General features: G+C 42.3%; 1 protein-coding gene across 1 annotated transcript in view; it reads left to right on the plus strand.

Annotated features, from left to right (window-relative positions):
- The window catches only part of LOC129868546 (NLR family CARD domain-containing protein 3-like), a 32,541-nt gene that overhangs the window by 7,201 nt on the left and 11,154 nt on the right, over positions 1–14,186 (plus strand). Inside the window, exons 3-6 of the mRNA XM_055942640.1 lie at positions 1,452–1,568; positions 5,054–5,118; positions 9,532–11,332; positions 11,617–11,790. Coding sequence (XP_055798615.1) covers positions 1,452–1,568; positions 5,054–5,118; positions 9,532–11,332; positions 11,617–11,790 — 2,157 coding nt within the window. The remainder of the gene's footprint in view (positions 1–1,451; positions 1,569–5,053; positions 5,119–9,531; positions 11,333–11,616; positions 11,791–14,186) is intronic.

Consider the following 14,186-nt stretch of genomic DNA (forward strand, 5'->3'; position numbering starts at 1 on the left):
ACCTCCAAACAAGCTTCAATGCCATACAACATTCCTTCCGTGGCCTCCAACTGCTCTTAAATGCTATTAAAACTAAATGCATGCTTTTCAACCGATCGCTGCCATGCACCCACCCGCCCGCAAAGCATCACTACTTTGGACGGTTCTGACTTAGAATATGTGGACATCTATAAGTACCTAGGTGTCTGGCTAGACTGTAAACTCTCCTTCCAGACTCATATTAAGCATCTCCATTCCAAAATTAAATCTAGAATCGGCTTCCTATTTCGCAACAAAGCCTCCTTCACTCACGCTGCCAAACATACCCTCGTGAAACTGACTACCCTACTGATCCTCGACTTCGGCGATGTCATTTACAAAATAGGCTCCAACACTCTACTCAGCAAACTGGATGCAGTCTATCACAGTGCCATCCGTTTTGTCACCAAATCCCCATACACCACCCACCACTGCAACCTGTATGCTCTCGTCGGCTGGCCCTCGCTACATATTCGTCGCCAGACCCACTGGCTCCAGGTCATCTATAAGTCTTTGCTAGGTAAAGCTCCGTCTTATCTCAGCTTATCTCAACAACACCCACCCGCAGCACACGATCCAGCAGGTATATCTCACTGGTCATCCCCAAAGCAAACACTTCCTTTGGCCACCTTTTCTTCCAGTTCTCTGCTGCCAATGACTGGAACAAATTACAAAAATCGCCGAAGTTGGAGACTTATGTCTCCCTCATTAACTTTAATATCAGCTATCTGAGCAGCTTACAGATCGCTACAGCTGTACACAGCCCATCTCTAAATCACTCCAGTTTTAATTTTGCTAAATTGTAATTACTTCGCTACCATGGCCTATTTATTGCGTTACCTCCTCATGCCATTTCCACACACTGTATATAGACTTTTCTATTGTGTTATTGACTGTACGTCTGTTTACTCCTTATGTAACTCTGTGTTGTTGTTTGTGTCGCACTGCTTTGCTTTATCTTGGCCAGGTCGCAGTTGTAAATGAGAACTTGTTCTCACCTGGCCTACCTGATTAAATAAAGGTTAAATAAAATAAAAAAATACAATTTTCTAGTCTCTAATTTTATCCAATGTAAAAAACACAATTTCATATTTTGCTCCATGAGACCGAATCGAGCCGTTCAGTCACATTTGAGAGTGAGGTAGATATATAGCATTTTGCAATTTTCTTTTTTTAATAAAAAAAAAAAATGAAACCATCAAGTGATAGATTTTAAACAAATACATGTAGTTCATTGAACAACCCCATCCCATGATTAGATAGTGAAAAAACACACCAATCTCTTTTATATTTTCTTTATTAAACAATAACATTTCATTTACCACCATTTCTGAAAATGGATATATAGCGTTTTGGAATGAAAGTCTTCTTATGTTTCCCATCTGAGCTCAGAGTAGATGAGAGATGTAATGTTTGTCTCTGTTGTGTTGAAGTCCAATCAAGCAGGAGAGACCAGCCTCCCCTGTACCCAGCTGTGTGTCCATGAAGAGTGACCAGTCTATGATGCAACCTATATACTTTAGAGAGGGAGACTTTTCTACTGAACAAAGGTAAGAAGAACTCCCTCCCTCCGTGTGTGTGTGTGTCTGAACTCCCTGGATGAGGAGATGTAATCTCTATCCTGATTGTCTAGTCACTTTTACACTTACCTACATGTGGATATTACCTCAATTACCTCAACTACCTGGTACCCTGCACATTGACTCAGTTCTGGTACTCAGTTCATTGACTCAGTACTGGTACTCCTTATAGCCTCATTATTACCTCAACTACCTGGTACCCCTGCACATTGACTCAGTACTGGTACTCCTTATAGTCTCATTATTACCTCAACTACCTGGTACCCCTGCACATTGACTCTGTACTGGTACTCCTTATAGTCTCATTATTACCTCAACTACCTGGTACCCCTGCACATTGACTCAGTACTGGTACTCCTTATAGTCTCATTATTACCTCAACTACCTGGTACCCCTGCAAGTGACTCAGTACTGGTACTCCTTATAGTCTCATTATTACCTCAACTACCTGGTACCCCTGCACATTGACTCAGTACTGGTACTCCTTATAGTCTCATTATTGTTATTTTATTGTGTCACAGTGACAGTGTTACCGAGTTTTGTAATTTTTCCTATTTTGTTGCCTTACAACCTGGAATAAAAATTGATTTTTGGGGGGTTTGTATCATTTGATTTACATGCCACTTTAAAGATGCAAAAGATGCCACTTTAAAGATGCAAAACAAGAATAAGACAAAAAAATGAAAACTTAAGCATAACTATTAATTCCCCCAGTCAATACTTTGTAGAGCCACCTTTCTCAGCAATTACAGCTGCAAGTCTCTTGGGGTATGTCTCTATAAGCTTGGCACATCTAGCCACTGGGATTCTTCAAGGCAAAACTGCTCCAGCTCCTTCAAGTTGGATGGGTTCCGCTGGTTTACAGCAATCTTTAATCATACCACATATTCTCAATTGGATTGAGGTCTGGGATTTGACTAGGCCATTCCAAAACATTTCAATGTTTCCACTTAAACTACTTGAGTGTTGCTTTAGCAGTATGCCTAGGGTCATTGTCCTGCTGGAAGGTGAACCTCCATCCCAGTCTCAAATCTATGGAAGACTGAAACAGGTTTCCTTCAAGAATTTCCCTGTATTTAGCGCCATCCATCATTCCTTCAATTATGACCAGTTTCCCAATCAATGCCGATGAAAAACATCCCTACATCATGATGCTGCCACCACCAGGCTTCACTGTCGGGATGATGTTCTCGGGGTGATGAGAGGTGTTGGGTTTGTGCCAGACATAGCTTTTTCCTTGATGGCCAAAACGCTCAATTTTAGTCTTATCTGACCAGAGTACCTTCTTCCATATGTTTGGGGAGTCTCCCACATGCCTTTTGGCGAATTCCAAACGTGTTTGCTTATTGTCTTCTTTAAAGCAATATATTTTTTTCTGGCCACACTTCCGTAAAGCCCAGCTCTGTGGAGTGTACGGATTAAAGTGGTCCTATGGACAGATACTCCAATCTCCGCTGTGGAGCTTTGCAGCTCCTTCAGGGTTATCTTTGGTCTCTTTGTTGCCTCTGATTAATGCCCTCCTTTCCTGGTTCGTGAGTTTTGGTGGGCGGCCCTCTCTTGGCAGGTTTGTTGTGGGTGCCATATTCTTTCAATTTTTTTTATAATGGATTTAATGGTGCTAGGTGGGATGTTCAAAGTTTGAGATATTTTTTTATAACCCAACCCTGATCTGTACTTCTCCACAACTTTGTCCCTGACTTATTTGGAGAGCTCCTTGATCTACATGATGCCGCTTGCTTGCTTGGTTTAGTTGTGTTGCAGACTCTGGGGCCTTTCGGAACAGGTGTATATACTGTATACTGAGATCATGTGACACTTAGATTGCACACAGGTGGACTTTATTTAACTAATTATGTGACTTCTAAAGGTAATTGGTGGCTTCATAGCAAAGGGAGTGATATATGCGCGCACCAATTTTCCGTTTTACATTTTTTTGAATTATTTGTAAACAAGTTTTTTTTTTTTTCACTTCACCATTTTTGACTATTGTGTGTATGTCCATTACATGAAATCCAAATTAAAATCGATTTAAGTTACAGGTTGTAATGCAACAAAATAGGGAAAGTTTTTCAAGATGTTCAAACCAGCAGGGTCACAGTGGTTGTAGAGGGTGCAACAGGTCAGCACCTCGGGAGTAAATGTCAGTTGGCTTTTCATAGCCGAACATTCAGAGGTCGAGACAGCAGGTGTTCTAGAGAGAGAGAGGGAGAGAGAGAAAGAGGTGGGGGAGAGGGAGAGAAAGAGGTGGGGGAGAGGGAGAGAGAGAGGTTCTCCTCTCTTCACTAATGTTAGATGGACGTTAACTTTTGAATATAATTTTCGGGTCGCCTCAAGTAGGCTGGACACATTCCATTTTTTTTCTTCTCAGTTGGCTCACCAAAGTCTGTAAGTGAAATAATAACTTGAATTACTAAATTTCCAATAGATGGCAGCATAAGACCATGAAGCATCAGTTATAGGCTACAAGCAGCAATATGATTGACATAAAATAGCATGCAACCACAGACTATATTTCCCATGATTTTCTAAAATGGTAACTCATTACTTTAGTTAGCTATATATCTCGCATTAGGGTTGTGTTGCTTTTGGGAGAGCAAAAAATAGTGATTATAGCAGGTATTGAACATCGGGTAAATAATCACTAGTCAGAGCCTCAACCTTAGTATACATTCATTATAAAAAACATCTTAATATCTGATATTGCGAGTAAACAACCTCGGAATAGAAAAGACAAGAGTGCGTCTTCCAGCCCACCAATAAATTACATCATTCAACCCTCCCGGTTAGTAAATATAACTCAAAATGCCCCTCGAGAAGACAGAGTGAAGAAAAAATGCTTTTTCAGTCCTTCCTCTTGCGTTAGCAGTGTGGAAAGGGACAGAAAGAAGCACACAGGAGTTTTCCTGTGAGGGGGAGTGGTGGTGTATCCAGGGAGAAAACTAAACTAATCTTCTGAAATATCCTTTGTGGTTCTATGCTGCCATCTATTGGAATTATGTAGCAACTGCAGTAGTACTGAATAATGTGTAATTCCTTACTAAAGTAGTAATTACTCAGAATTGCGAAATATAACATTTTCTAGTTCATTTTACCACTTACAACCATATATTAATTTATTGCATAACAAACAATGAAACTGACATAAACCAAAAACATAATACATGTAGTTAATTATAAAAACTATATTTATTTATTTAGATGGGTGACATTATCTGCCAAAGTAACAGCCCTGTAGACAAAGAAGAGCACACCAGTAGGTACCAACACATTCAGCCCTGTAGACAAAGAAGAGCTCTCCAGTAGGAACCAACACATTCAAAGGATATTTTCCCATTTCTTTTTGATGTTTTCATTAATCCATAGGCTAATCCTTTTTTCAATTTTCATAGTCCTAAAACAATATTAAACAAACACAACGTTCCCTCCCTGTGTGTGTGTGCACTCTCCATATTCAGTGATCCTGACATGCACGTCCAGAGGAAAATGAACCAGAAGGAGCTTGCTGACACACCAGAGAAATGTAAGATCTGTCTGCCTCATGTTGAATGCTGTTTTATAACATTTAAAAGCTGTAGCTAAAGTACAGATAAAGTAGCTGTGTAACTCAATGATGTTGTAGCAGCCTTAACACAACACCTAGTGACCTCATCAAGTAGCAGCAGGGATGTGGTAAATAAATTTGGCAGAGAAGAGGAGAGACAGGAGAAAGAGATCTTCTGTACAGATTCTGTCAGACCTGGGCCCTGACAGTAAATCTCAGTATTTCAAAAATAATGGTGTTCCAAAAAGGTCCAGTCACCAGGCCCACAAATACAAAGTCCATCTAGACACCGTTGTCCTAGAGCACACAGAAAACTATACATACCTCGGCCTAAACATCAACACCACAGGTAACTTCCACAAAGCTGTGAAAGATCTGAGAGACACGACAAGAAGGGCATTCTATGCCATCAAAAGAAACATACAATTCGACATACCAATACGGATCTGGCTAAAAGTACTTGAATCAACTTGAATCAGTTATAGAACCCATTGCCCTTTATGGTTGTGAGGTCTGGGGTCCGCTCACCAACCAAGAACTCACAAAATGGGGCAAACACCAAATTAAGCCTCCACATGCAGAGTTCTGAAAAAATATCCTCCGTGTACAACGTAAAACACCAACTAATGCATGCAGAGCAGAATTAGGCCGATACCCCCTGTTCCCTATAGTGATCTACACAGCCCAATATAACCTGTTCTCTATAATGAACTACACAGCCCTATGGACCCTGTTCTCTATAGTGAACTACACAGCCCTATGGACCCTGTTCTCTATAGTGAACTACACAGCCCTATGGGCCCTATAGTGAACTACACAGCCCTATGGACCCTGTTCTCTATAGTGAACTACACAGCCCTATAGGAACTGTTCTCTATAGTGAACTACACAGCCCTATGGGCCCTGTTCTCTATAGTGAACTACACAGCCCTATGGACCCTGTTCTCTATAGTGAACTACACAGCCCTATGGGCCCTGTTCTCTATAGTGAACTACACAGCCCTATAGACCCTGTTCTCTATAGTGAACTACACAGCCCTATAGACCCTGTTCTCTATAGTGAACTACACAGCCCTATGGACCCTGTTCTCCATAGTGAACTACACAGCCCTATGGGCCCTGTTCTCTATAGTGAACTACACAGCCCTATAGACCCTGTTCTCTATAGTGAACTACACAGCCCTATAGACCCTGTTCTCTACAGTGAACTACACAGCCCTATGGACCCTGTTCTCCATAGTGAACTACACAGCCCTATGGACCCTGTTCTCTATAGTGAACTACACAGCCCTATGGACCCTGTTCTCTATAGTGAACTACACAGCCCTATGGGCCCTGTTCTCTATAGTGAACTACACAGCCCTATAGGAACTGTTCTCTATAGTGAACTACACAGCCCTATGGGCCCTGTTCTCTATAGTGAACTACACAGCCCTATGGGCCCTGTTCTCTATAGTGAACTACACAGCCCTATGGGCCCTGTTCTCTATAGTGAACTACACAGCCCTATAGACCCTGTTCTCTATAGTGAACTACACAGCCCTATGGACCCTGTTCTCTATAGTGAACTACACAGCCCTATAGACCCTGTTCTCTATAGTGAACTACACAGCCCTATGGACCCTGTTCTCTATAGTGAACTACACAGCCCTATGGACCCTGTTCTATATAGTGAACTACACAGCCCTATAGACCCTGTTCTCTATAGTGAACTACACAGCCCTATGGACCCTGTTCTATATAGTGAACTACACAGCCCTATAGACCCTGTTCTCTATAGTGAACTACACAGCCCTATGGACCCTGTTCTATATAGTGAACTACACAGCCCTATAGACCCTGTTCTCTATAGTGAACTACACAGCCCTATGGACCCTGTTCTCTATAGTGAACTACACAGCCCTATAGACCCTGTTCTCTATAGTGAACTGCACAGCCCTATGGACCCTGTTCTCTATAGTGAACTACACAGCCCTAAGGGCCCTATAGTGAACTACACAGCCCTATGAGCCCTATAGTGAACTACACAGCCCTATGGACCCTGTTCTCTATGGTGAACTACACAGCCCTATGGACCCTGTTCTCTATAGTGAACTACACAGCCCTATGGACCCTGTTCTCTATAGTGAACTACACAGCCCTATGGACCCTGTTCTCTATAGTGAACTACACATCCCTATGGGCCCTATAGTGAACTACACAGCCCTATGGGCCCTGTTCTCTATAGTGAACTACACAGCCCTATAGACCCTGTTCTCTATAGGGAACTACACAGCCCTATGGACCCCGTTCTCTATAGTGAACTACACAGCCCTATGGACCCTGTTCTCTATAGTGAACTACACAGCCCTATGGACCCTGTTCTCTATAGTGAACTACACAGCCCTATGGACCCTGTTCTCTATAGTGAACTACACAGCCCTATGGACCCTGTTCTCTATAGTGAACTACACAGCCCTATGGGCCCTATAGTGAACTACACAGCCCTATGGGCCCTGTTCTCTATAGTGAACTACACAGCCCTATGGACCCTGTTCTCTATAGTGAACTACACAGCCCTATAGACCCTGTTCTCTATAGTGAACTACACAGCCCTATGGACCCTGTGGACCCTGTTCTCTATAGTGAACTACACAGCCCTATGGACCATGTTCTCTATAGTGAACTACACAGCCCTATGGGCTCTGTTCTCTATAGTGAACTACACAGCCCTATGGACCCTGTTCTCTATAGTGAACTACACAGCCCTATAGACCCTGTTCTCTATAGTGAACTACCCAGCCCTATAGACCCTGTTCTCTATAGTGAACTACACAGCCCTATGGACCCTGTTCTCTATAGTGAACTACACAGCCCTATGGACCCTGTTCTCTATAGTGAACTACACAGCCCTATAGACCATGTTCTCTATAGTGAACTACACAGCCCTATGGACCCTGTTCTCTATAGTGAACTACCCAGCCCTATAGACCCTGTTCTCTATAGTGAACTACACAGCCCTATGGACCCTGTTCTCTATAGTGAACTACACAGCCCTATGGACCCTGTTCTCTATAGTGAACTACACAGCCCTATGGACCCTGTTCTCTATAGTGAACTACACAGCCCTATAGACCCTGTTCTCTATAGTGAACTACACAGCCCTATAGACCCTGTTCTCTATAGTGAACTACACAGCCCTATGGACCCTGTTCTCTATAGTGAACTACACAGCCCTATAGACCCTGTTCTCTATAGTGAACTACACAGCCCTATAGACCCTGTTCTCTATAGTGAACTACACAGCCCTATAGACCCTGTTCTCTATAGTGAACTACACAGCCCTATAGACCCTGTTCTCTATAGTGAACTACACAGCCCTATGGACCCTGTTCTCTATAGTGAACTACACAGCCCTATAGACCCTGTTCTCTATAGTGAACTACACAGCCCTATAGACCCTGTTCTCTATAGTGAACTACACAGCCCTATAGACCCTGTTCTCTATAGTGAACTACACAGCCCTATAGACCCTGTTCTCTATAGTGAACTACACAGCCCTATAGACCCTGTTCTCTATAGTGAACTACACAGCCCTATGGACCCTGTTCTCTATAGTGAACTACACAGCCCTATGGGCCCTGTTCTCTATAGTGAACTACACAGCCCTATGGGCCCTAAATTGTACTAGAGTACAGTTACTTACAACATTAGACCTTCTGCCCTATGCACAGTAAAGCCTTATTAGTTATCATTACTCTACAGTGGTGTGGAAACCCGCTGCACCAGAGTACAGTTACTTACAACATTAGACCTTCTGCCCTATGCACAGTAAAGCCTTATTAGTTATCATTACTCTACAGTGGTGTGGAAACCCGCTGCACTAGTATACTAGAGTACAGTTACTTACAACGTTAGAGCTGGCTTTACTCAAACTATAAGTGTCACATGATACCAAAAGGGGCCACAATTTAAAGTTGATTAACAATCAAGAACATACGCGTGTCTTACATCATTTAAAAGCTTAATAAATATGAATTCTGCGCCCTGCAATTCACCGGATGTTGATGAACATGATCCCTTTAGCGGGATCGTACCCTAAACAGGGTACACACAAACGTTTTAGTAAGTAGAGTATTTTAAGTACATTGAATTGAGAGAAAGAGAGGAGAGACAGAGGAGAGACAGAGAGAGAGACAGAGTGAGAGAGAGAGACAACATTAATAATACCATCAATAATACCAATAATAATATAATCAGTCACACCAGTCTGTAATGCATTATGAAAACATTTACACATTTATACAGTCAGTTAAGAGAATAAATTATTATAATTTTAAACTTTATAACAGTCCTACAATACTGTAGTCATTAAAACAGACGTAATATTAATATCCTCTGTGTTATTTCTAGATTCAGATGATCCTGCTGTGATTTGCCAACGTGAACTCAAATATAATCTAAAGAAGAAGTTTCAATGTGTATTTGAGGGGATCGCTAAACAAGGAAACCCAACACTTCTCAATAAGATCTACACAGAGCTCTACATCACAGAGGGTGGAACAGGAGAGGTCAATAATGAACATGAGCTGAGACAGATTGAGACAACAACCAGGAAACAAGCAAGACCAGAGACTGCAATCAAATGTAACGACATCTTCAAACCCTTAACTGGACAAGACAAACGTGTCAGAACTGTGCTGACAAAGGGAGTCGCTGGCATTGGAAAAACAGTCTCTGTGCAGAAGTTCATTCTGGACTGGGCTGAAAGAAAAGCAAATCAGGATGTCCAATTTGTATTTTCATTCACTTTTCGGGAGCTGAATTTGGTGAAAGAGGACAAACACACTTTCATTGAACTTCTCAATCACTTCTCAAAGGAAACCAAACAATCAAGAATCTCCAACTACAACAAGTACAAAGTTCTGTTCATCTTTGATGGTCTGGATGAGTGCCGACTGCCCCTAGACTTCCAGAAGAACAAGATCTGTTGTGACGTCACAGAGTCAACCTCAGTGGATGTTCTGCTGACAAATCTCATCAAGGGAAATCTGCTTCCCTCTGCTCTCCTCTGGATAACTACCCGACCTGCAGCAGCCAATAAGATCCCTTCAGGGTGTGTTGACCAGGTGACAGAGGTACGAGGGTTCAGTGACCCACAGAAGGAGGAGTACTTCAGGAAGAGATTCAGTGATGAGGACCTGGCCAGCAGAATCATCTCACACATAAAGACATCAAGGAGCCTCCACATCATGTGCCACATTCCAGTCTTCTGTTGGATTTCTGCAACAGTCCTTGAACACATGCTGAAACATAAGAGAGAAGAGATGCCCAAGACTCTGACTGAGATGTACACACACCTTGTGGAGTTTCATACCAAACAGAAGAATGGAAAGTATCCTGGGAAAGAAGAGACAGGTCCACACTGGAATAAAGAGAGCATTCTGTCACTGGGAAAACTGGCTTTTCAACAGCTTTTGAAGGGCAATCTGATTTTCTATGAAAAAGACCTGAAAGAGGCTTGCATTGATGTCAATGAAGCCTCAGTGTACTCAGGATTGTGCACACAGCTCTTTAAAGAGGAATGTGGGCTGTACCAGGACAAGGTGTACTGCTTTGTTCATCTGAGCATTCAGGAGTTTCTGGCTGCTGTATATGTGTTCCTCTCATTCAACAACAACAAAGAGAATCTAATGGCCGAACCGCAATCAACGTCCAGGAACCTTTTTTCTGCGCTGTTCAGAGACAAGCATAAAGTTACTGTCTACAAGAGTGCTGTGGATAAAGCCTTACAAAGTGAGACGGGAAACCTGGACCTTTTCCTCCGCTTCCTTCTGGGCCTCTCACTTGAGTCCAATCAGAAGCACTTACAGGGTCTACTGACAAAGACAAGAAGCAGCTCAAAGACCCATGATAAAACAGTCAAGTACATCAAGGAGAAGATCAGGGAGAATCTCTCTCCAGAGAGGAGCATCAATCTGTTCCACTGTCTGAATGAACTGAATGACCATTCTCTAGTGGAGGAGATCCAAACCTACCTGAGATCAGGAAGTCTCTCAAAACCCAACCTGTCACCTGCACAGTGGTCAGCTCTGGTCTTTGTGTTGCTGACTTCAGAAAAGGAGCTGGATGTGTTTGACCTGAAGAAATACTCCAGATCAGAGGAAGGTCTTCTGAGGCTGCTGCCAGTGGTCAAAGCCTCCAGAGCTGTTCTGTGAGTAAATTAAATTACATTTATGAACTAATCATCAGGAAGAAATATTCAGTTTAGAGAAAAATATGCATAATAATATGTAAATAATATTATATTGAATAACATATTGAATAAATGCATTGATTTTCACATTAGTATAACATTTTGACCATACAATTCTAGGAGACGGAAGATGAATCTATATGTTGTTTGAGAGAATTGACCAAATGCATCTGCCATTGTCCTTCTACACTACTCGTTAAATTAACAGTGTGTTTGTGAAGTCATGATGATCTCTTTGTCAGGCTGTCAGGCTGTGGAGTCACAGAGGAAGGCTGTGCTTCTCTGGTCTCAGCTCTGGAGTCAAACCCCTCACACCTGAGAGAGCTGGACCTGAGTAACAATGACCTGAAGGATTCAGGAGTGAAGCTGCTCTCTGCTGGACTGGGGAATCCCCACTGTAAACTGGAGACTCTGAGGTCAGTATTCCTGTAGTTGGTCAACAAGTGATAACTGTTCACCAGATCCACATGTGTTTACCAGACACACATAGTCCACACAATATGTGTTTGGACAGTGAAGCTTACAGTTTTACATTTGGTGTTATGCTCCAGCATTTTGGATTTTAGGTAGAATGTTTCATATTAGGTGACAGTACAGAATGTCACCTTTTATTTGAGAGGATTCATATATGTTTTACCTTTTAGAAATGAAAGCACTTCATGTATGTACAGTGGCTTGCAAAAGTATTCACCCCCCTTGGCATTTTCCCCCCCAAAAATTGCCTTACAACCTGTAATTAAAATAGATGTTTTGGGGGTTTGTATCAGTTGATGTACACAACATTCCTACCACTTTGAAGATGGTAAATATGTTTTCTTGTTGAACAACCGATAAATAATGAGAACAGAGAACTATGTCTCTATAAGCTTGGCACATTTAGCCACTGGGATGTTTGACCATTTTTCAAGGCAAAACTGCTCCAGCTCCTTCAAGTTGGATGGGCTCCGCTGGTGTAACGCAATCTGAAAGTCATTCAACAGATTCTCAATTGGATTGAGGTCTATGCTTTGACTTGACCATTCCAAGACATTTACATTTTACCATTTAAACCACTCAAGTGTTGCTTTAGCAGTCTCAAAATCTCTGGAAGACTGAAACAGGTTTCCCTCAAGAATTTCCCTGTATTTAGCGCCATCCATCATTCCTTCAATTCTAACCAGTTTCCCAGTCCCTGCCGATGAAAAACATCCCCGCAGCATGATGCTGCCACCACCATGCTTCACTGTGGGGATGGTGTTCTTGGGGTGATGAGAGGTGTTTGGTTTGCGCCAGACATAGCGTTTTCCCTGATGGCCATAAAGCTAAAATTTTGTCTCATCTGACCAGAGTACCTTCTGCCATATGTTTTGGGAGTCTCCTACGTGCCTTTTGGTGAACGCCAAACGTGTTTGCTTATTTTTTTCTTTAAAGCAATGTATTTTTTTCTGGCCACACTTCCGTAAAGCCCAGCTCTGTGGAGTGTACGGCTTAAAGTGGTCCTGTGGACAGATACTCCAATCTCCGCTGTGGAGCTTTGTTATTGGTAATGGTGAGAGGTTAGCATGTTTTGTTGTATCCTCTGTTATTGGTAAAGGTGAGAGGTTAGCATGTTTTGTTGTAGCCTCTGTTATTGGTAATGGTGAGAGGTTAGCATGTTTTGTTGTAGCCTCTGTTATTGTTAATGGTGAGAGGTTAGCATGTTTTGTTGTAGCCTCTGTTATTGGTAATGGTGAGAGGTTAGCATGTTTTGTTGTAGCTTTTAACTTTCTCACTCATTGTATTTTTTATTTTTTTTATTTCACCTTTATTTAACCAGGTAGGCTAGTTGAGAACAAATTCTCATTTGCAACTGCGACCTGGCCAAGATAAAGCATAGCAATTAGACACATACAACAACACAGAGTTACACATGGAATTAACAAAACACAGTCAATAATACAGTAGAACAAAATAAAATAAAAAGTATATTTACAGTTAGTGCAAATGAGGTAAGATAAGTGAGTTAAGGCAATAAATAGGCCATGGTGGCGAAGTAATTACATTATAGCAATTAAACACTGGAATGGTAGATGTACAGAAGATGAATGTGCAAGTAGAGATACTGGGGTGCAAAGGAGCAAGATAAATAAATACAGTATGGGGATGAGGTAGGTAGATAGATGGGCTGTTTACAGATGGGCTATGTACAGGTGCAGTGATCTGTGAGCTGCTCTGACAGCTGGTGCTTAAAGCTAGTGAGGGAGATAAGAGTCTCCAGCTTCAGAGATTTTTGCAGTTTGTTCCAGTCATTGGCAGCAGAGAACTGGAAGGAGAGGCGGCCAAATGAGGAATTGGCTTTGGGGGTGACCAATGAAAAAAACCTGCTGGAGCGCGTGCTACGAGTGGGTGCTGCTATGGTGACCAGTGAGCTGAGATAAGGTGGGGATTTACCTAGCAGAGACTTGTCGATGACCTGGAGCCAGATTGTTTGGCGACGAGTATGAAGCGATGGCCAGCCAACGAGAGTGTACAGGTCGCAGTGGTGGGTAGTATATGGGGCTTTGGTGACAAAACGGATGGCACTGTGATAAACTGCATCCAATTTGCTGAGTAGAGTGTTGGAGGCTATTTTATAGATGACATCACCGAAGTCGAGGATCGGTAGGATGGTCAGTTTAACGAGGGTATGTTTGGGTGCATGAGTGAAGGAGGCTTTGTTGCGAAATAGGAAGCCGATTCTAGATTTAATTTTGGATTGGAGGTGCTTAATGTGAGTCTGGAAGGAGAGTTTACAGTCTAGCCAGACACCTAGGTTTTTGTAGTTGTCCACATATTCTAAGTCAGAACCGTCCAG

The sequence above is a fragment of the Salvelinus fontinalis genome, chromosome 2, assembly GCF_029448725.1.
Source record: "Salvelinus fontinalis isolate EN_2023a chromosome 2, ASM2944872v1, whole genome shotgun sequence".
Classification (NCBI taxonomy): Eukaryota; Metazoa; Chordata; class Actinopteri; order Salmoniformes; family Salmonidae; genus Salvelinus; species Salvelinus fontinalis.